Below are 21755 nucleotides of genomic sequence, written 5' to 3'. Positions count from 1 at the left end.
CCTTGTATGCTACTGTGTGTGCTATGAAGGCAAGACACGTGCTGTCCTGCTCACTATCAAATCTCTAAGGCCCAGCCCCTGATCTGAGGCATGGGTTAGATGCTCAGTAGACATTTCTTGTGAGATGAAAAGCCTAGGCTATGTTTTTTCTGGTAATCCCATCCTCCTGCGCCCAGAGTGAATCCCACTGTACTCAGATGCCCAGCTACTGAGCTAGCTGCTGGGTGCTGGGTGCTGGGTGCTGGGTGCTGGGTGCTGGGTGCTGAGTAAGAAAAGTGGCCTGTGAATCAGGAGCTCACATTTCAGAAGGGGGCACTAGACACACAAGAACAGCAGTTGACATATTCCCCAAGTGCTAACCAAGAAGCATGCATTGCCACACTTGGTGGAGAACTGCTGTCACCTGTGGGGCTCCAGAGTCTTCCTCAGTGGAGCTGGGCTAGATCCTGAAAGGCTAGGAGGTGGCTGGACACCTTAGCTGGCTGCCAGGGGTGCAGAAATACAGCTTGGAAAGGGAAGCCAGAGCCACATGAGCATTCGGAAAGGCCAGTCACTCCTGACAGGCAGACTGAGAGACTAGAAGAGCAGGTTCTCTGAGCTGGCACTGTGGGAAAGCTTGTCCTAGAGGCATGATGTCCTGGGGGGAGAGAGGAGGGTGGCACAACGGCTCTTAGTCGCCTGAGTCAGCAGGCTCAAACCTAAGGCCAGGCCATCACTTTGGACTGGCAGCCTAGGGACAAGGTGTGAAGGTGACTCAGCACTCCTGGGCTGCACAGAGCCAGGGAGCAAGAAGGAGCCCTGAGACTCCCTTGTATGGGGAGCACTCTGGACCACTGATTTGAGGAAGAGCTGGACCTTGAGTTTAGGAAGCAGTTGTTCAGGAGCCCTTCCTGAGATGACGGAAAGGTTGGAAGTGGGCTGTGGAAGCAACCGTGATGAGTCACACGCAAGCAGGTTCGGGTCCACCTCCACTTGGTGGACCCCAAAGAATTCCTGATAGGTAGAAACTGAACTTTGCCAGTATGTCCTTGGGACTTTCTGCCTCTGGGACATATAGATATAGATCCAGGGTCAACTGGGCAAATGGGACTCAGTTCTGCTCACCTCAGTCAGGTCTCCATAAGGAAGGCTGTTCAAGTCCTTCTGGAGACCACAGACATGAACTGTGTGCTGATACCTGTGGGTAGAGAGATCAGAATGGTAAGACGAGCATCCAGCACTGCTGCCTGGGCTGCTCCTGAAGGAGCCACTGCTGTCGAGGGGACAAGGCAAGGATCTTGCTGCTGCTATACTCAAGGCTCTCAGGCAAGTTGCCTTATCCCAAGGGCAGTGTCTCCTCAACCCCTGGGGTCTCTCCTTGACTCAGGGTTGATCCCTCCATTTACAGGGTTCCTGCTGTGCAGGGAAAATGCCACCACTGTCTATGAAATCCTGGGGGTGCCAATGGCTATCATGGCTCCTTGAGTCAGAGAAGGGAAACAAATTGTGGACTGAAGCTGTTGATGAGTGGAAGAGGGGGTGTATGTGGTGGAGCAGCACAGAGCCTACTCCATTACAAATGTCGGCCCTGACATCCCTGATGAACTCCTCCTGCTCTATAAAGCTACTCTGTCCACCATCAGGCCTACCATGTTGGAGAAAATCAGGCACAGAAGATGTCACTTCACGGGAAAGAGGACAAGTGGAAATGGACCCCGGCTCTGGGGCTTCCAGGGCTTCTGGGGTTGTTGTGTTCCTCAGTAACATCCATTCTCGAGCCTTGGAGTTCAGACTTAGGCAAAGTTAGCTAGCTCTGCACAGCCCAGCTGCTGGGCAAATACCTCATCTTCCTGGGCACAGTCCCACTCAGGCCCCAGTAGAATGCCACCTCTTGGGGCTTCTGGCACCACACAATCTAGTGGGGTGTGAGGTCCTGTGGTAGGGGAGAAGCTGACAGTCCACTTTCTCTGAATCTCAACTCCAGGCATACTCACGGTGAACAGAACTGTCCCTGAGGCACCACAGAGACCCATAGCCTCAGAATCTGGCCACTTCTGTGAATGCCTGGCATTCCTAGTGACATTCTCATTTGTGAGCTGTCCAAGCAGCTGCTGGACCCCACACTGAGCAGGAAACTTATGTCCCACTGGCAAGCTGCAAGCGTCTTCTAAGGGTGGTGGGTAACTACATTATTAACTGATGACCACCTTTGCCATATATCCCCACTGCCACAAACAGAGCATGCCCTCCTTGTCTTGGTGGACCAAAATTTTCTGGAACCATGAGCCAAAATAGGTCTTTCCTCCATTCAGTTGCTTCTGTGAGCCCATCTGTCACACAATGCTAAAGTAACTCATACAAGCACCTGAGGAGCAATAGCTGTTCCTTATGGTGCTCTGCACATGGCAGGCATTTGGTTAATATTTGCTGTCTTCACCTCCTTATGGATAAATTAAGTAACTGTCCTTCCAGCCTGCTTCTGTGGAAAGAAAAGGCATTCCAGGGAGGGATGACGTAGACATCGGCAGAGGGGTGTGTGGCCATGAGACACTGAGTAGAACTGTTTTGCTCATGCCGTGGACTCCCACCACTGATAGGAACTTCCTGTCATATGTGAGCCTTCTGTTGAGGACATCACAACCAGGGGAAGAGGAGAAAGCTACAGGCTTCCTGCTGGGAACACATTTGCTGGCCAATGCCAGCCCGTAGGGTATGGAGTTTGTGAGCTCAGATAATAAGAGAAAGCCAGGCCATGACTGGATTCCTAAGCCCAACTCTTCCTACTTCGGTTCTGTGGTGTTTGAGGATGTTTTTGAGTGACCCTCCTGTCAGGCAGCTTCGATGGAAGCAAGCGATGCTGGAGCCTAGGGCACCGGTCCAACCTCAAGCTTCGTGGGCTCACCTCTCTGGACTTCAGCTTTCCCATCAGTGAAATGATATATAATACCTGTGTCTCCCTAAAGAAGTTGTGATGGGACTCATCTAAGGCAAGTAAACCTAAGAAGACATTACTCCCCAGAGCTTAAAGATAATGACCCAACACATATCAAAGATTTATAACCAGAAGTTTGATTTTATTTCATTAGACCATTTGAGGACACTAACAACAATATGCCTTGATAGTGCCCATGTGAATTAATCATGTCAGGACTGACTAATTGCATGCCTTCTGCTCATGATCCCAAGCAAAGTTTTAGTTACTTAGCCTAAATCAAAATTGCAAGACTCATTTTTCTCCAGTCAGACAACATATGTCCTGCTACGGAGAACCTCAGAGCATATGGTACTCTGCCCTGGGACTGAAGTGACAACTAGTCCTCTTCTTGGAGTGCCATGTGGTCGCAGGTCTGCAGAACAGCATGCTTCTCCTGAACTCCTGGGTCAGAAAAAGAAAACCCAGCTCCTGGGTGGATCCCATGAATGTTTCATCAGAACTCACTAAAGATACCCACTTTGTGACCATTCTTAGTGGCCTCAGCATCTGAAGCAGGGTGGGCCAACTACCATAGTGCCAGATACATCCCAAGTTAATAATACCTTTGGTGATTGTACTTCTCTCCAAACAGTATGTTCTCCCTCACATTTCCATGAAAGATCCACGCTTGCTGAGAAACATAAGCCAAAGGTCCATTGACAGCCACGACCCCTTTCTGCAACTGCATCTAGAGCAACAGTAACCAGAGAACCTTTAGAAGGCATACTCCCAAATGCCACCCTCTTATTGGTATGAGCATTAGTCACATGGATATAAAGGGGTTGACAAATAAGTCCAACCGTGCAGTCAAGTGTCTCTAGGTGAGACACTTGCAAGGCTAGGCAGGAAATTTAGGGAAGAGGAAATAATGAGTCCTTCTGCCAATTGGAGGATACAGGCTGCACTTACCTCAACCCTGGGCCAACTACAACAAGATGCCTTAACGATGAGTAACAAGAGCACCCCCCCCCCCTTTTGCCCGGTGTGCTGAGTGGATCCAACTCTCCCTAGCCAGGTTCCAGGGAGCAGAGTATAGACTCTACTCCTGGGGTGGAGGCTCTGGTATGCCCCACTTCAAAGAAGTAGCCCTGACACAGTTGCACAGTTATAACCGTGCAAGAATTCAGGCCTTATGGAGCCAGAACTCTTCTTCTTCCTCTTCTATTCTTTTTTTTTTCCAAAAGAGTGGAAAACCCAGTTTCATGTGGAACTTTGGGACCTTGATAACACTGAGCAATCCAATTAACAAACATGTAAGACCCAGTTTGTGACACTGAGTATGTATAGGCATTTAAGCTGACCCTACTAAGTGTGCTTCTGATAGAGAATGGTAGACAGTAGTGGTGATAAATAGCCAACCCTAGCCATAGAGGGGGTTTGTAGGGAAAGCATGACACTTGGGGATGGTGGTGGTGGTGGCGGCAGCGTGGCTGAGCAGGGAAAGTGTCACATGATGCAGTGCTATTTTGAAAACCTTGGGACTGGTTGAAGGGGCCTGGAGTTAGCCTTGAAAAAGAGATGATATTATTAGCAAGAGCAGTTCTAGAAATAGTAGGTGCCTTCCAGGCGCTGTGCTGAGCCAGCTGACACTGTGATTGGTCTTGAGGACTCAGCTCTGGCTGGCATGTACACTCCCTTTGCTAACCCTCGCCACAGCTCTCCTTGGCCATTTTGTAGATGACGCGGTCCAGAGAGGTCAGTGTCTTTGTCCAAAAGGAGATGGTGAACATACATGGAAGGCACCTCCGCCTCTCTGCTGGTCATGGGGAGCACCTGATTCCCTCACCGGTGCGCAGGAGATGGGCTCTGTTTTCTCTCGGAGATGCTCCCGAGGGATAAATCAGGGGGTAGATGTTAAAAGGAGGCAAGTTTCCTTCCAATAGCTATCAACACACTGCAAAAAGGAACTGGCTGTGAACGAATGGGCTTCCCAATGCAGGAAGTCTGAGCATAGCCTGGGTCATCTCCTACATTGTTGGAAGAGCTATGCTCATAGGTGGAGAGTGGGGCTGACCTCCAGTACGCCACTGACTCTAGGGTCCTCACAGAAGCACACACACATAGGGGCCAGAGCCTACCAGACCCTGGCCCTCCCTCATCTCCAGGAAGGGTAGTCACAGTCACTCTCCCTACAGAGAGTCAAGGGAGGCCGAAAAAGTCATTCACATTGGCACTTATAAGACTCACTCCCTATTCTGGTGGGGCCCTACTAAGCCTCATTTCTTTATCCCTTCAGAGGTTCCCCAAATTCTTTCAACAGTAGGAGGCAACCTCAGATCAACCAATCTTCCTTTTAGGAACAACAGTAGGCAGAAAGAAGAGTTAATTCCCCAACCTCCTCAAAACATGTCTTATTCATTTAGGGTGAAGCTTGTAAAACACGGCAACACGAAGGCCACCTGTGACTATAGTTTGTCGCCTTACCGCCTGCTTAGCGTCTCACAGCTAGAAGGGGCAGAAGCAGGTCAAGATCTGCAAACGTCCCTCTTCCTATACAAAGTGTTCAGAGCAGCAGGGGTCACATTGCTGCCTCTGAGCATTCATTCGCTTGCCCTTCCTCGAGGCTCCCAGGCAGGACTTGGGGTTTGGGAAACCATCAAAAATTCATCAAAAGTTGCCATGAGTCCCTCCAGTTCCTTCATTCTCCACCAGGCTGCTTTTCTGGATTTTATAAAGCAGGCCAGCCATGGGAGAAGCCACAGATTTAATGATCCATCACTTATTTGGACCAACACGGAGCTGAAGGCAAAGAAGCAATCAGTGTTTAACTCCTGTCCTCGGGAGGTAAACCCAAAGATGTGGGAAAATCTTGTCTAGCCAGGCATGGAGCTGCCAAATGCATCAACCCAAGGGAATCATCAACAACATTCATATCAACCATGCGCAGTCAAACCTGACCACTGGTCTCCAGGCTGCTTAAGTCCCTCAGTCCGCAGCAAGGAAACCCTGCCCCTCTCCTGTCATGTGGTCTTTCCAGCTCTCCCCACACACTTACCTGTCCTAGGAGAGCTGAGATAAGGGAACTCTTCCCACTTCCAACATTCCCACATATTCCCAAGACCTTCCCCTATCAGAGAAAAGAGATAAGACAGTTACTCCCCCACATTGTCAGGGGGGCTTGAGCTCTATGCTTACCAGGCCAGGCAGGACAAGAGGCTACTGTCACCTCTACAAGGTAGCAATTGCAGCCTCAGCCCCCAAGTCTATGCACAGCTTGGAAGGATGCAGAGATGTGAGTTTTAATTAAGAGCCCTCCCTCGTGCAGCAAGCAGAGTACCCAGAGGGCTTCTGGAAATCTGGAAATCCTGTTCACACACTGATGTAAAACAGCCTTGTGCCAGTTTAGGAGACACAGGCTCTGGATATGAGGGTTGTCCTGTGCCCAGAGACCGAGGAAATGAGTCTAATGACAGGTAAAGGGGGATATGGCTCAGGGGGACAGGGGACGTCTTTGAAATACAGAGAGCTGAGTGATTTCAGAAGTCATTTTTTAAAGAAATCTTTTATCATAACAACTCAATTTAGAACTCCAAGTTTTTTCACTATTTCCACAGAATGACTTTATAGCTGTACATGTGTCAACTCGGTCATCAAATTGTCACTGAGTACCTGTGATGCACCAAGCATTGTTCTGAGCTCCGGCAGTCACCCTGACTCCGGGGTTACCACAGAGGCTCATTCGAGATCCCAGGGAAACCCTAGCCACCCAGAAGATGAATATAACGGGTGAATCCTGTGTTGACCCCTACAGAGATTGTGTTTTAGCTGGAGATGGACAGAAGGACAACTGAAATGTGGGGATCATCAAACACGTATCATAGACAGGGCAAGGAGTGGGTGGAGATGGAGGTACAGGGGCAATCAACTAGAAAGCTGATGACTGATTCACTTGTGCTGGCCCAGAAACACATGCTGCATGAGAATTGGAGTGAGAGCACCTTGTTTGGGAGGTGCAGGTAGCACCAGAGAGAACGGGGTGATTCAGGTAAAGAACAACACCCATAAACCACGTTCTGTGAAGTTAGCCCATCCAGAAGACAAATGAAGCCCTGGGCTGGTGGGAAACACTGAGAAAGTGAACACAGTTTGTACGATACTCCAACACCCCTTCACTACCTGTCAGTCTCGGACTCTGTGGGTGGAAGGTGGACAAGTACACTCAGAGGTCCCAGGCACATGGGCCAGGACAGCACTTGTCACAAGTGACATTGAGTGATGCCTGAAAGAGGTAAGGCATGGGTCACATAGGCCTCTGGGGTAACCCCAGAGAGAGAGAGGTAGAGAGACTGTCTGCTTCTGTGTTTAAACAGAGGTGGCATGGGGAACATTCTAGAACATTTGCAAATAGACCTGCTGCAACCCTTTAGAACAGAGATGCATTCAGTATGGATCCGAATATGACTCCTTTTCCACCCCAGGCTAGATTAGATAAGCTCATCACCTTCGCCATACCTAGCATGAGGCTTGCTGCCTGTCATCAATAACTTCTTTGACTCCTCTTTATGGAATGTCACACACACCATACTAGGTACTGGGAATAAACCACAATCAGGACAGATGGAATCACTGCCCCAGGGAAGCCTCAGTGTCAAAGCTGCAAGTATGTGAGGCTGACCCCTTCAGTCACAGTAGCACTTCAAGATGATGAGGCTACTTATGGAGACTTGGTGAGGACCAGCTTCAGAGAGCCTCCCTATAAGCCTCCACTGAGTCCTGGTCATTCTGTGGGGCCAGTTAAGAACCTCCTAGGCCCATTCTTTTCTTCAGAATGAATTCAGGAGGCCTGCATCTTCTGGGAGTCTCATTATTTATTTCTCATTCCTCAAATGTTATTAAGAACCTTGCACCGGGCGTGGGCTCAAGGCTAAGGCTATGACTCTGAATAGCATACCCTGATCTCATCCTGGGGGCAGCATCTAATAGAATCATGGAGCTAAATTTGGAGAAACTCAGACAGCCTGAATTTAGAACTTCTAAGGGCAACACTTAAGTTAGCTGTGGTTGTTAAAGGGAAAAGAGCAGCGGTTGCTAATAGAAGTTGAAGCTCACCACGAGCTAAGCATTTTGTATGTAGTTTCTCTGTTGTCACAAACCACCTTGTGAAGTGAACAGGCAAAAAGAGAGGCTTTTCAGGAGCTGAGGCAATCTGCCCAAGGTAAAGTAGCTGTAAGTGGCTAGAGCCTGGAACTATCTCACAAAATGCTGCCTATGCCTTTGATGTGTATTGTGAAGATGTGTTGCTGTGGTTGGTGTAATAAAAAGACTGGATGGCCAATAACTAGGCAATAGGTATAGGTGGGACTTTCAGGCAGACAGAGAACTCTGGAAAGACGAAGGTGGAGTCACCAGCCAGACATGGAGGAATCAGCATGGGCAGTATGGAGATATGAGGTAACGAGCCACACGACAGAACATAGATTAAAATAAATGGGTCAACTTAAGATATAAGAACTAGTGGGACAAGCTTAAGATAAGGTCAAGCTTTCATAATTAATAGTACGTCTCCATGTCATTTTTTGTGAGCTGGAGGCCCAAAGATAACTACAGATGCACAAATCCAGACATTTCTGTATAACAAAGATAGTGTGGAGCAAAGCAATTAGAGGACTGAAAAACAGCTCCCTTAGATGATACCAGTTTTCTGAGCTGTCTGAAGAAATGTGGGTGCTGCCCCCAGAGGCAGGGGGCAGCTACAAGAAAGCAGTGGTTTCACTGGAGTAAAACACAACTGAAACTTGGGCTCCATGGCACTGAGCCCACCAAACATTCGATACCATTTCCAGGGAGTGTGTGGCAGATGGTTCTGTTAGCTGCAAGAGGGGCCAGTCTTTAGCTACCGAGCTTGTCCTTCTGCAGCATAGGGGAAATCAGTCAATGAGATGGGAGATTACATCACTAGGCACAAGATTAACGCTGAGCCTGCTGCTGCAGAATCAGCACCACCTTCAGAGCGCCATCATCATGTTCCCAGTGCAACAAGATGCAGATCCGAGGAGCAAGAGGAGGCCAGATGCTCCCTAAATCCATAGCTTTATCTAAGGGTTCGACAGTGCTCGCTCTTGAGGGAAGGAAGGACTATAGTGCCTGGCTGGCTTGGTGAATTCAGCCCTACCCCCTCACTAGGCTGGTTCAAACAAACAAACAAACAAAAACATTGCACTGTGTTTTGTACAAAAGCAGTATTTTGCAGTGGGTAAAAGAAGAGGCTGAGGGAGGGAGAGGGGGGACAGAGTACAGACTAGAGGCTGAGGCAGGAAGAAGATGAGTTCCTGAATAGCCCAGACCTCATAGTGAGATCCTGTCTTAAAACAAACAAAAAAAGAATACAGATTGAGTTGGATGGTCTAAGTGTGCAGTCTCCTCCACATTGCTGACCATGTGACCCGGCCCTTGTCATTTAGCTGCCTTGTGCCTCAGTCACAGAATAGAGTAGCGTTTGACGTAGCTAAAAACATTAACTGTGTGACAGGTGAATAGGTGGGTTATTGTTCTCTCTCTCAACAGTCTAATGTGAAATTGCAGACAATTCTAAAGCCACTACTAACGCTGGTCAGTTTGAGGCTAGCCTCCTGAATTGGCCTGTTCATTCAGAACTGTAACTGGCAAGGGCTAAGGGTTGGGCACTTGAAAAGCACACAAGAGGCTTTGGATTCTAGCTCCAGAACCTTCAGAAAACAACATTGTACCTAGAACAGCATATGTGGTGACCCACATCTATAATCCAGCACAGGGAGGCTGAGGCAGGACGATGACCAGTTTGAGACCAGCCTAAGTTCATAGTAAGACTCAATCTCAAAAACAAAATGAAACAAAAACACAGTGGTTCCAGGGAAAGCAATCAGCCCCAGTGAAAACCATCTCCTCTAAGTCGGAGGAGAATGCTGCCACATCCATGCTCATTATTATAACGTTGGACAGGGAAGACAGAGGACCTGATTCAAGACATCCCACCACCTCCTCCAGCTCAAACTGAAATTTATGGGGCTTGAGAAAGCCATAGCTACATAACACAAGGAGGCAGGGTGGCGACCATGCCTTCAGAACTCACACCTGCTGCTCCAGCTTGGGTGCTGATTGCCCCTCACAGGGAGGGGCACTGGTTCATATGACAGCACTGTTACCAGGTGGTGTTGAATTTTAGGAGCAGACACCCTAGAAGGAGTGTTCAGGTCATTGCAGTCATGCCCTCAAAGGGGACCATGGAACCCCCTTCTTTTTATTCCATGCCTCTTGGCACATGATGTACGTGATTTATTTCACTACCCACCCTAAGCCATGATGGACTGCCTTCACAAGAGGCCCACAGCCTGATCTTGAACTCTTGAACTGTAATCTCCAAAACTAAGTCAAAATTCTCTCTCTCTCTCTCTCTCTCTCTCTCTCTCTCTCTCTCTCTCTCTCTCTCTCTCTTCCTCCCTCCCTCCCTCCCTCCCTCCCCCCCTCTCCCCTCTCCCTCTTACCCCAACCCCAGTAAGTAAGCCAGAGTAGATGTGAAGTTTTCCTCAATCACCTTTCACCTTATTTGTTGATATGGAGTCTCTCCCTGACCCTGGTTTGACTGTAGGGACCCACAAGCCCCAAGGATCCCCATGCCCCTGCCTTCCCAGTGCTGGGATTACAGGCATACGTGGCTGTACCTGCTTTTTATGTGGGTACTGGGGCTCTCAACTCAACTCCTTAGGTTTCCATGGCAAGCACTTCACCAAGGACCCGTCTCCCCAGACTCCCAAACCTTAGCCCTTCACAGATTCATTGCCTAAGATACTTCATTACCGTGATACAAAGCCGACTGGCACACCCACCTTTCTCACCACAAAGCTGATGTTGTGAAGAACTGACTTGGGGCTGCCACTTTGCCACTCCGGGCTAGCAACCCCCTGCGCTGATGGGCTTTGCTCACTGTATAGCTCTGACCTCTGTTGCTTGGAAATACGCCTTTTCTGGTCTTGTGCCTTCGGTGGGTCACTTCTGTTGATTTCTTGTTCCCATGTCAGGGTGGCATTTGCTAAAAGCAAGATAGTGTCTGGGTCTTCTGGTTGGGTGATGTAGGATGGGGGACTCTTAGCTATGAGAATTTTCTAAGATTAAAGAGACAACAGTAAATGGGCAGATGTCATCCATTTGCAAGAATCCTCCCATATGTCTTCTAATGACTTCAAATTATATTCTGGGCATTTCTACCTAGGACATCCAGGACTGACCAGAAGTTATTCCCCCGGGAGTGCTGAAACAGAAATAGTCCACTGACTCAAACTATCTGGGACAGGTGTCTTTTAACCCTGAGGCCTATGTGGGTCACCCACATTGGAGAATGCTGATCCAGCAACATTTCTTCCTCATCTGCAAGACAGTGAGCCTCTGTCCATGGGGGATGGGCTTCACTGTATGACATTGATACATGTGAAACCAAGGTCCATTTGTTTAGTCTCTTTGTCCTCTTCCCCACTCAGCTCAACAAAGCATTTGCAAGGTACCAAATGGTACATGTCAGCCTCTGGGGTAAAAAGTAGAAATGAACACATAAATAAGGCATAGTTCCTGACCTTGAAAAAAACTGTTTGTGAGGAGAAGGGGACATGAACAGATCGGTGCCGTGAAGTGTGACAAGGACACAACACTGCAATGGCCAGAGAAAGGACACATGAGTCCCCTTCCTGGAAGTCCATGTGTTTGGCATCCGAGCTGAGTCTGTGCAGGCACCTGCCACATGGGCAAAGAAGAGGGAGAAGAGAGAGCAGGAAATGTGGGTCGAGGCCACGTGGCAGACAAAGAAGCTGCAAAGCATGGTCTGGTAGGTGGGCAGGACATGAAATAAGCCACCCGGGATTGCTGAATCACAGAGCTCAAGGTGGAAACAGGTGTGGAACAAAGGTGGAGAAACTGAGGCGCCAGTGATAAGGGCTCTAGTGCAGTGCTGGAAGAGACAGGAGTTCACTGATTCCATGCAGGCAAGTGCTGGGTGGCATGTGAGTAATTTAACAGCTCGCTGGGAACTGAGTGGAATCATGATTTTAGGAGGACAGCTTTGGAAAAGGAAGACTGTCTATAAGTCACTGTGAGTTCAGAGGACAAGTGAGCAGACTTTAATGAAGGTGATGGATGGGACACCTTTCCTGGCTTTCCAGTATGGTGGTGATACACAGTGAATGAAGCACTGTTGATTCTTGTACCTGGAAGTGGCAACAGAGTGTCTGCCAGTCCGTCTTACAAGAGTGCCTCTCCTCATTGAGAGGACAGTAACTGGAGTCTCTACAGGGCTCTAGACTATTTGGAAGCAAGAAAATGGGTCCAGGACCCCGGAGTGCTTGAGATGAGTCCAGATTTCAAAGACAACTGAACTGCCATTCCATGGGCAAGAATTTCCTTCTCCCTTCTCTGTTTTTACCTCAAACCCATCAAATGCCATTCTTGCATCTCACATCTTACCATGGACATAGCTTCCTGAAGCACCTGGTCCTGTACCAGAACAAGAGCTCCGAAGAATAAAGACTGTCTCTCTCTTTTCTCTCTTCATTTCTTACATGCCTCAGATTCTTTGGTGGATAAATAGTGACTAAATGATGACCCTGAGGTGATGCATGTCACCACACTCATCATAGGACAAACCAGGGACAGACTCAGTGCAAAGGCTATTTGCACTGCTGGAGCAAATTGGAATCCTGCCTTGAATGAGTTTTGGAGGTTAAGAACATTGCCTCTGTGAATAGACTGTCTCATTTTCCCTCCAGACCACACCTCCTTCGAAACCTTTACCAGTCACGCTCTCCTGTGCACACCAACTATTCCAGCTTCATGTCCACACACCTGCAGGCCTGACCCAGCCCTCCCAGAGACCTGAGCAGCATCTCCATTTCCAAGCATCACCCTCCCTCGAGAAATGAAATCTCTTCCCTACTCACCCAATGTTAGTTATACCTTCATTCTCTTTAGAGAGACACTGGCTTCGGCCACTGCTTTGACCGAGAAAGGCAAGATTGCAATTGAAAACTTCATTACATTAAACATGGCAATCACACTAAATGCCTGAAGAAGGAAAGAGAGGATTGAGGGTTTAGGACTGCAAGTCACTTTGGCTCCAAGCTGCTATATCCATGGGGGGGGGGGGGTTATAGTTACTGACATAAGAAACAGTGGTACAATTGGGATTCACAGAGGAAGGCTTTTTCATTTCATGGCTCAGAAACCATGGGTTGGCAATGCAGGGGCAGTGGCTTTGTAATCTATTTTGCTTTGGGAATTTTCACAGAAGTGGTGGGAAATGTATACTCTTGTCTATCAATCCAGAAGGGAGACTATACCCTAACTGAATAACTTCATACATATCCGTCCACACCATGTCTTTATGCAAACCAAGACTGCTCATTCAATGCCCTGTGCAGTTTGACTAACTAACTTTCTGCTCTAGGTCAGTCAGTGGCATCTGACCCTCTGGGGCCACAGTATCTTTCCCCAGAGCACATAGCTCGAACATCACTGACCATAAGGGTTTTTCCTCTGAGCCCTATCCAATATCTCTGAATATTGGAAAACCTTAGTGAAGCTTTCTCCTTTCTGCTGGCTCCTCAGGGTGCATGATTTCACCTCTCAAATACCATCTTCTCATATGTCTGACTTCAACTATCAGCCTCTTTCTACCCCATTTACGAAATTAATAACACAACTTCCTCCAGCAAATCCCAAATGACATCTGCTGCCGAACAAGCCCTGTGGTCCCATGTTTGAGCTAATTCTACATTGCTAAGAGGATAACAATGGATACCCCCATCACATCTTGTCCTAACTCTCTAAATCAAAAACTACCAACTTCACACACACACACACACACACACACACACACACACACACACACACACACACAATTGTTTGGGACCAGTAAAAGTAGTCACAATAATTGAGCAGTGTTCTACTCAGGCAGGACACCCTTGCCACTCATTCTGGCTTTGGGTTCATGACCAGGTCTGGAGTCTTACAGTCCAAAGAGCCTGAAAATAAAACCACCCCTCTCACACACAAAAATGACATGTGTAGTAAAGGAATTAGGAGAGGACGGCCAGGCAAAATCATCTGCTTCTCATCATGACCTCCCCCTGAAGTTCCTGCATTGGGTGCTATGTTTCCTCCATGAACTTAGCTATACTTGATCTCCCCACATCACACACACACACACACACACACACACACACACACACACACACACACACATCTCTCTTCCTTCTGCTGACTTTCCTCCAGCTGTTTGTCCTGCAAATTCTTGGTTTACTATCTTAGCTGGGCTTTTCTTCATTTAAATCTGAGCCATTTTCCCTCTAGCTCAACATTTCTTTATCTTTGACTACACTATTCCCTTATCAAAAGCTCACATGCTTTACATTCACCCCACTTGCCCCTCAGAGGCTTCAGCCCACGCCCACCTTGCCTGATGAGAGCAGGTAGTGTAGAGCATCTAAGAGTCCCCCATTCCATGATTCCCCAGGCTTTATGCCAGACGACTCAGCCCTTCTCCCACCTACACTGACAGGAACGACTACCAGGCTGCTCACTGATAACAAAACCAAGGCCAGGTATGGTCAATGGTCTGTCACAAGTCATCACTGGGGAGTAGGAGAGTCAAGATTTAAATATGATAGACCCAGTTCTCAAGCTCGGAGGAACCCTAACTCCAAACTCAGCCCAGGTCCTTTGATTTCGCCTTACCAGAGAACAAGCTAATGGCCCCTATGTGTAGCACATACCACAGGAGGAAAAACAACCGAGTACTCACTAGGCTTCCTGGGCTGTTTCCCCCCCAAAGCTATGTTCCACTGTTTATCAGCCACCCCTGCTCTGCATGGACAGATAAGAATAGCAGGCAGGTTCTCCTGAGCACATTGTCAGCCCAAGCACTCATATACAAACTAGATCAGAGTCTGATGTATAACTCAATGGTACAGTGCTTATCTATAATGCACAAGGCCCTGAGCTCAAACCTTAGCACCAAAAACCAAGTTTGCATTTGATTAATTAGTCCATTGAAGTATCCTGGCATCATTTGGTATATGGCAACTAAGAGTTCTAATGCCATGTATGGCGAAGTTGGAAAGGGGCTTCTCACCTGGGGCTTGCCAAGGATAGGGTGCCAAAGTGACCTGATCTAAAGAGAGCTCTTACCACAGGAGCAGTGAGCTTGCGGTTCAGGAAGATGTGGCAGGTGAAAGTTGATACGATGGCTATTGTAGACACAATGGGAGCCAGGGCTGAGTTTCCACTTTGGACATATCCAGCCCTTTCCAGTAAATGTTTTTCTCTCTTTCTTATATCTGCAAAGAGAAGGCAATCTGGGGTGATCTTATTTTGCATGCCACATCCTAACATTAAGAAATGTATTGCTCCCAGACCGGGGAAAAAACTTAGGAGGTAAAAATTTTGCCACACAAGCATAAGGACCAGAATTTGGATCCCCACAACCCTCATAAAATCTGTGCAGGAAAAGCCACTGACTGTAATCCTGGCACTCAGAAGACAGAGCAGGGACTCTCTGGGGCAAGCTGGTTAGCTAGACTAGCCAGAATAGCAAGTTCCAGGCTCAGTGAGAGGCCCTGCCTCAATGGATATAGTGAAGAGAGATCAAGGAAGACACCCACCAAACATTAGCTTCAGGCCTCAACATACATGCACCCATACATGTAGAAGCATGTATACATACTGCAAACACACACACACACACACACACACACACACACACACACACACACACACACACAAGCAAAAAGAAAGAAAGATTTGAATGAGAATGGCTCCTATAGGCTCATATGTTTGCATGTTTAGTCTCCAGTTAGTGGATCTGTTTGAGAAGGATTAGGAGGCGTGGTCTTGTTGGAGTAGATGTGGCCTTACTGGAGAAGGTGTGTTACTGAGGGCTTTGAGGTTTTAAAAACCCATGCTAGGCCCAGCCTTGTCCATCCCCTCCCTGCTGCCTGCAGATCAGGATGTAAACTCTCAGCTACTGCTCCAGCACCATACCTGCCTACGTACCACCATGCCCCCTGCCATGATGATCATGGACTAACCCTCTGAAACTGTAAGCAAGCTCCCAACTAAATCATCTCTCTTGGTCGTGATGTATGTTCACAGCAATAGAATAGTGAAAAGATGAATTATTTCTGCCTGATTCTCCTCCAAATGAGGGTGAAATGTAAAATATCGAAACCCCAGGACATGAACCTAGCAGCGCTAGGCTCTCAGAACTCTTGCAAGCTGATGGTTTCCAAGGTCCCTCCCAGCCCTGATTCTCCATAGATTGAGTCCTAAGCCAGATGCCCACAGGGGTCAGACAAGGACTACACATGACAGGAGTGCACACAGGTGAGACCAGAGCAAGAGTGTGGAGTAGAACAGAATGGAAAGGTCCATCTGGGCCCAGGGAGCCTCGTGTGGCTGGGCCTTCAACTGCCCAGACTTCATGGATGAATTTTTATATGCTAGCACCCTGAGTTTAGACGCAGGGAAGGAGTGGAAAAGAACATTTGTAAACATTGCAGAGCCACGGGTACATATGGTAGCCTAGAGACATCCAAAGTGGGGCCCCTGCCAGGTACCCCAGGGACAGATCTAAAACCTCAGGGGAATGTCTCCTCCTCCTCAATCTGCAAGGTGCTCAGGATTCTGGATATACTAGGAACTGACCAAATTCTGGCCTCTTGTGCAAACGCGCTTTCACACGGGCACTGTGGCCACCACACATTCCTCTTGCCTCCCTAGGTCCCACGTTCTTCCAGCTGTGAGGACAAGGAGAAGCTAGCACGGTGTCCAACAGGACCTGCTCAGTGGAGGAAGTTGTTTTCCGTGTTAGTATTGGATCCAGGACTCTACTGTCCACGTGCCTTTCACCTCAAGAACCCAGTGTCCACATCTTTGCTCCTACCAGGGGACTTCCCCTTTAGCCCTCACCCCCTAGCTTCTCTTGGATCCTTTGGGGTACTCTCCTCAATTTACCTTACAGAATTGTCAATCATTCAGGAGTTGAATTTGGTGTCTACTGTAGGACAGGTGCTGTGCCTGGGGCTGGGGACACAGAGTAAGCAGGGCCGCAGCCCTCTCCCAGTGAGGAAGATAGGCAATAAAGAAAAACAGAAATAAATGCCTGTAATTCCACCACTTAGGAAGCTAAGGCAAAAGGGTCTTGGCTTGGAGGCCAGCATGGGCTTCACAGCTAGTTTCAAGCTAGCCTAAAACAATGTTGCAAAAGAAAAGCAATAATGATAATAAAACTTGAATAAGATAATTTCCAATTGTGATAGGTGATCATAAAGAAACAACCAGAGCTAAGTGATAAAGGAACACGCTTGGAGCGCTGGTCCAGGTGGCCTCTGGAAGTCAGCGATGGGAGGAGATCCAAGGTCAACACAAAGACAAAAGGAGCATCTAACAGGACAAGGAACCTGAAGCATGTAAGAGAATGGCATGATGCTTCTGGAACAAAGAGAGGTCCTCATGGCTAGAGTAAAGTCAGCACAGGTTACAGGAAAACGAGGTCACCAGACGCCAGACCTACTGAGCCAAATGAACACGTCAGGATTTCACTAGAACGATCTAATTTTGAGTCATCTAAGTGAGATAAGAAACCACTGAGGAATTTCTAGCAGGGAGGAGGCAGTGACTGGTACTTTTAAATGTTACTCCAGAGCAAGATGGGTGGCTGCTGGGAGTGAGAGGTGGGCTGCTTCTTCTTCTGTATGACCTCTGAAGGGAGACTGGCTTGGACCAGGGTGGTAGTGGAATCAAGAGAAGCAGATGGGCTCTGGGTGTGTCTGGAGCCAACAAACACACGTCTATTTTCGAGCTTTACCGTACAGCCTTCCCTGAACCTTTACAGTGGAAACCCTTTCCCTAGCCACTTGGGCGGCTCCCAGGGTCTGTGAATAGTAGAATTTTGATCTATCGTCATCGAACTGACTTGTGCTACACTGAATTGGGTTACATTGAATTAAGTCCAACGGAATCAGAATTAAATGAAATGAAATGAAATTGAATTAAGTTCAGAGTGTGAAGGAAATATTTCTGCATCCTCAAAGAAGGGTCTATTGAGTTGCTGATATTCCAGCCAGGGGATCTACCTCTTTTAGGGGCAAGGTTTATTTGTTTACGTGACATTATCTTTGGGTTTTTTTGTTTTTAGTTGAGGGACCCAGTGTCTCACTATATGGCCCAAGCTGCCACAGGCCTTGTAATCCTCCTGTCCGTCTCCTGAGACCTGGAAGTCTAGGCCTGCACCAGCACACAGGGTGAAGCACGTGTTTTAGAACCAGTCCCGGAAACACAGACACAGCTTCACCCCAATTTTATGCTGATGCCTAAGTATGAAGGAAGGTCCTGAGAGCTGACTGTAGCCGTGACTCTGGTCCTGGAGTCACCACCACCTGAAGCCACACCAGCAATTCTGTAACTGTCCCTGCAGCTAAGGTTGACATTCAGTGGTACAAGTTCTGCAGCCACTGAAGGACAGCAAGGAGAGGGCCTCCCACATCCTCACAGAGACGATCGAACCTAAGCTTTTTGGGAATTGTCTGCTACAGCCTGGCAGCCCTTCTCGAGTGATCCAGGGCATCCTGGAGTTGGGTATTTTGGGAGTCTATGTCAGAGAGGGAATGACACTTGCGATGAACAAGCCTGTGGGGCATCTGTGTAAGATGAATTACTAAGCGGTCTTATTAATAAAACCCGGAGCCAGATATTCTGAGAGATCAGAAAAGCAGAAAGAAGCCAGCTGTGTTCTCACCACTTGGAGATCCTCAGCCCAAGAGACCTACTTCCTTTATGCCCATGCCTATATGCCTTTCTGTTCTGCCATCTCACTTCCTCTCTCTGACCAGCTACATCACTTCCTCTTCCTGCCCAGCTCAGACCTCCATACCCTTATGGTTAGTGCTGGCATTAAAGGTATGCACCACCAAGCCTGGCTCTGTTCCCAGTGTGACCTTGAACTCACAGAGATCCTTCTGAGTGATAGAATTAAAGGCGTATGCTACCATTGCCTGACTTCTATGTTTACTATAGTGACTGACTTTCCCCCCCGGATCCTCAGATAAACTTTATTAGGGTGCACAATATATTGGGGACACAATACATCACCACACATCTGCTTCAAACCAAAGCTACTGAACATGCAGATGGAGGTGTGGCAGCAGGAGGAGCAGGCATGGACACCCCTACCCTGTGTGAGGACACCCTGGACATCACTCAGGAAAACTTCTATCCCCTATACTCGGCATTCTTTTCTAAACTCTCCTGAGGGGCTCCCCCTGTCCCCTTAAGGGAGACTGTCTCTTCCATAGACCTCCAGGGTCTTCACGGAAGGGAAAATCCTGGGTACCTTCTCTCGGCCTTCCATCTGAGGACCAGAAGAGCTATGCTTCCATTAGAAGAGTTCTGGAGGTCCCCAGATCTTTGGAGTGTGGGGAGGGAAGCTGCTTTGAGGTAAAGGCCACAAACTCTGCAGATCATCATTACCCTTTGCGATCCTTTCCAGAGGGTTCTAGGGCCTGACTTGGGAGTAGGAGATGACAGGGGAAGGGAAGAGAAGGGCATAGATTTCCCCAGCTCTGCCCTAAATAAAACAGCAATGCTGGTAGGGAAAAAAAGATTTACATTTAGATTTGACTGAAATAGGCTTAATATCACCTGGGGAAAGAAATCTACAAATGCATCCTCATATCTGCTCAAGAGGTATTGTGTCAGTGGGCCATTTAAGGACAACAAAGCCACTAGGAGCAAGGAGAGATAGGTGTGTGTGTGTGTGTGTGTGTGTGTGTGTGTGTGTGTGTGTGTGTGGTTGGTGTGTGTATGTGTGTGTGGTATGTGTATGTATGTGTGTGGTGTGTGTATATATGTGTGTGGTTGGGGTGTGGTGTGTGTGTATGTGTGTGAGTGTGTGTGTGGTGTGTGTATATGTGTTGTGTGTGTGGTTTGTGCGTGTGGTATGTGTGTATGTGTGTATGTGTGTGGTGTGTGTGTGTATGGTTTGTGTGTGGTGTGTATGTACGTGTGTGTGTGGAGTGTGTGGTGTGTGTGTGTGGTATGTGTGTATGTGTGTGAGTGTGGTGTGTGTGTGTGAGTGTGTGGTGTGTGTGTGTGAGTGTGTGGTGTGTGTGTGTGTGTGGTATGTGTGTATGTGTGGTGTGTGATTGTGTGGTGTGTGTGTGTGTATGTGTGTATGGTTTGTGTGTGGTGTGTATGTATCTGTGTGTGGAGTGTGGTGTGTGTGTGTGTGTGTGTGTGTGGTATGTGTGTATGTGTGGTGTGTGTGTGAGTATGATGGGTGTGTGTGTGTGTGTGTGGGTGTGGGTGTGGGTGTGGGTGTGTGTATAAACATCTTCTAAGTCAAGGAAATAACCTGACACAGCCACTTTACTGCTCAATAGGTTTGTGATTATTTTTGTAAGGGTAACTGGCCAGCACTAGACTTCCTGTGCCCCAGAAAACATGAAACCATATGCTGCTCACCCTTAGGTTCATTAGAACAGATGTCTGGGTCTATTAAAAATTGCTACAAGCCTTGAAAAATCCTCTGACCTACAAGAGTACCTTAGGGGGTCCCCTCAGCGCCCAGGTCCTGCCCCCTGCTCCAATGCCTGGCCCTGAAGAACCTTAGGAACCCCTTAAAAGAGTATATTCTACCCATGTAAGTGCTTTGCAAAGCAGCTGCTCATCTTACCGTGAATGGTGTTCATAAAAGATTTCTCCCAGGCGTACATTTTAATCAGCTTGATGCAGGTCAGAAACTCATTCATTGTCTGAACTCGCTTGTCTGTCACTGAAATTGCTGATCTTCGGAAAGCTGAATTGAGTTTGGCCATAAACATCTGAAATCGAGGTAAAGCAACTGTGTTCAGGGAGAATTGCTGAATTGCAGTTGGCCTAAAAATCCAGGGATGAGACGATAGCGCCAAACCAAGTTCTAAGGGAACTTGGCTGGGAGACTCAGTCCAGTCCTTCCTCGGCACTCTGGCAGTTGGCTTGGCCTGGAGGAAACCACTGGGAATCTGTCAGGTGACAGAATGAAGTGCCAAGATGCAGGGCACGAAAATAGGAACTTTGGCAAACTCCACAAGCATCCCTCCTCTCCCAGGGCACTTGAATTCAAGTTCTTAGAGAATGGCACAGGGCCAGGAACACCTGTGTTCATAGAGGCTCGGCCTTTGGGTGCATGTTGCAGAAATGAAGCCCTTCACTCAACTCCACAAAAGTGGGCATGCCAAGGACAAATGTCAAGCATTTTGCACTGCACATCCCTGACTTACCTGGATGGGAATGAATATAATGTACACGCATATCCCGACAAGAGCTGTGGACCCCAGAATGAAAAAGGCATACACCGCACAAACGACCATTAGGATGGGGATGGTGGCTGGCAAGGGACAAAATAAGGCAGCCTCAAACAAGGAATAACTATCACTTGATAGTATATTGAGCACCTAGAAAGAAAGCACATAGGTTCAGGCTTGGGACCCTTCTGGAAGCTTTCTGATTGGCAGGAGGTGGGTCACATCAAGGAACCAATGAAATGAGTAGTGCGGTCTCACTCTGGCATGACTTTGGAGGGCTAGTTTCTTAGAATTGAAGACCCCAAAAAATAGAGCTGCAAAGAGATATGCTGGGTTTTAGTAGCATGCTGAGGCCCTATTTATGTCTTTATTAACACAGCTCTGCTTTACTCAAGGCAGCAACACACCCAACAGAAAGACTATTCTGTGGGCATGGTGGTCCATGCACATGATCTCAGCATCTGGGAGGCTGCAGCAGGAGAGTCTGGAGTCTGGGCCAGCTT

General features: G+C 48.0%; 1 protein-coding gene across 6 annotated transcripts in view; it reads right to left on the bottom strand.

The window, feature by feature from the left end:
• The window catches only part of Abcc12 (ATP binding cassette subfamily C member 12), a 75075-nt gene that overhangs the window by 34990 nt on the left and 18330 nt on the right, over nucleotides 1-21755 (bottom strand). Inside the window, exons 6-13 of one of the 6 annotated variants that reach the window (XM_052728769.1) lie at nucleotides 21229-21402; nucleotides 20643-20790; nucleotides 15101-15249; nucleotides 12869-12976; nucleotides 10756-11031; nucleotides 5949-6020; nucleotides 3517-3641; nucleotides 1105-1177 (exon numbers count right to left, since the gene is read on the bottom strand). In XM_052728769.1, coding sequence (XP_052584729.1) covers nucleotides 1105-1177; nucleotides 3517-3641; nucleotides 5949-6020; nucleotides 10756-11031; nucleotides 12869-12976; nucleotides 15101-15249; nucleotides 20643-20790; nucleotides 21229-21402 — 1125 coding nt within the window. Of the gene's footprint in view, nucleotides 1-1104; nucleotides 1178-3516; nucleotides 3642-5948; nucleotides 6021-10755; nucleotides 11032-12868; nucleotides 12977-15100; nucleotides 15250-20642; nucleotides 20791-21228; nucleotides 21421-21755 lie in introns of those variants that run through there. The other 5 variants (XM_052728765.1, XM_052728766.1, XM_052728763.1 and 2 more) reach the window with 5 other exon arrangements.

Source organism: Peromyscus californicus, unplaced genomic scaffold (assembly GCF_007827085.1).
Source record: "Peromyscus californicus insignis strain IS unplaced genomic scaffold, ASM782708v3 Scaffold_8__1_contigs__length_139910024, whole genome shotgun sequence".
NCBI lineage: Eukaryota > Metazoa > Chordata > Mammalia > Rodentia > Cricetidae > Peromyscus > Peromyscus californicus.
Note: the sequence above shows the minus strand (reverse complement) of the source record. Positions and strands in the feature narration are given on the sequence as shown.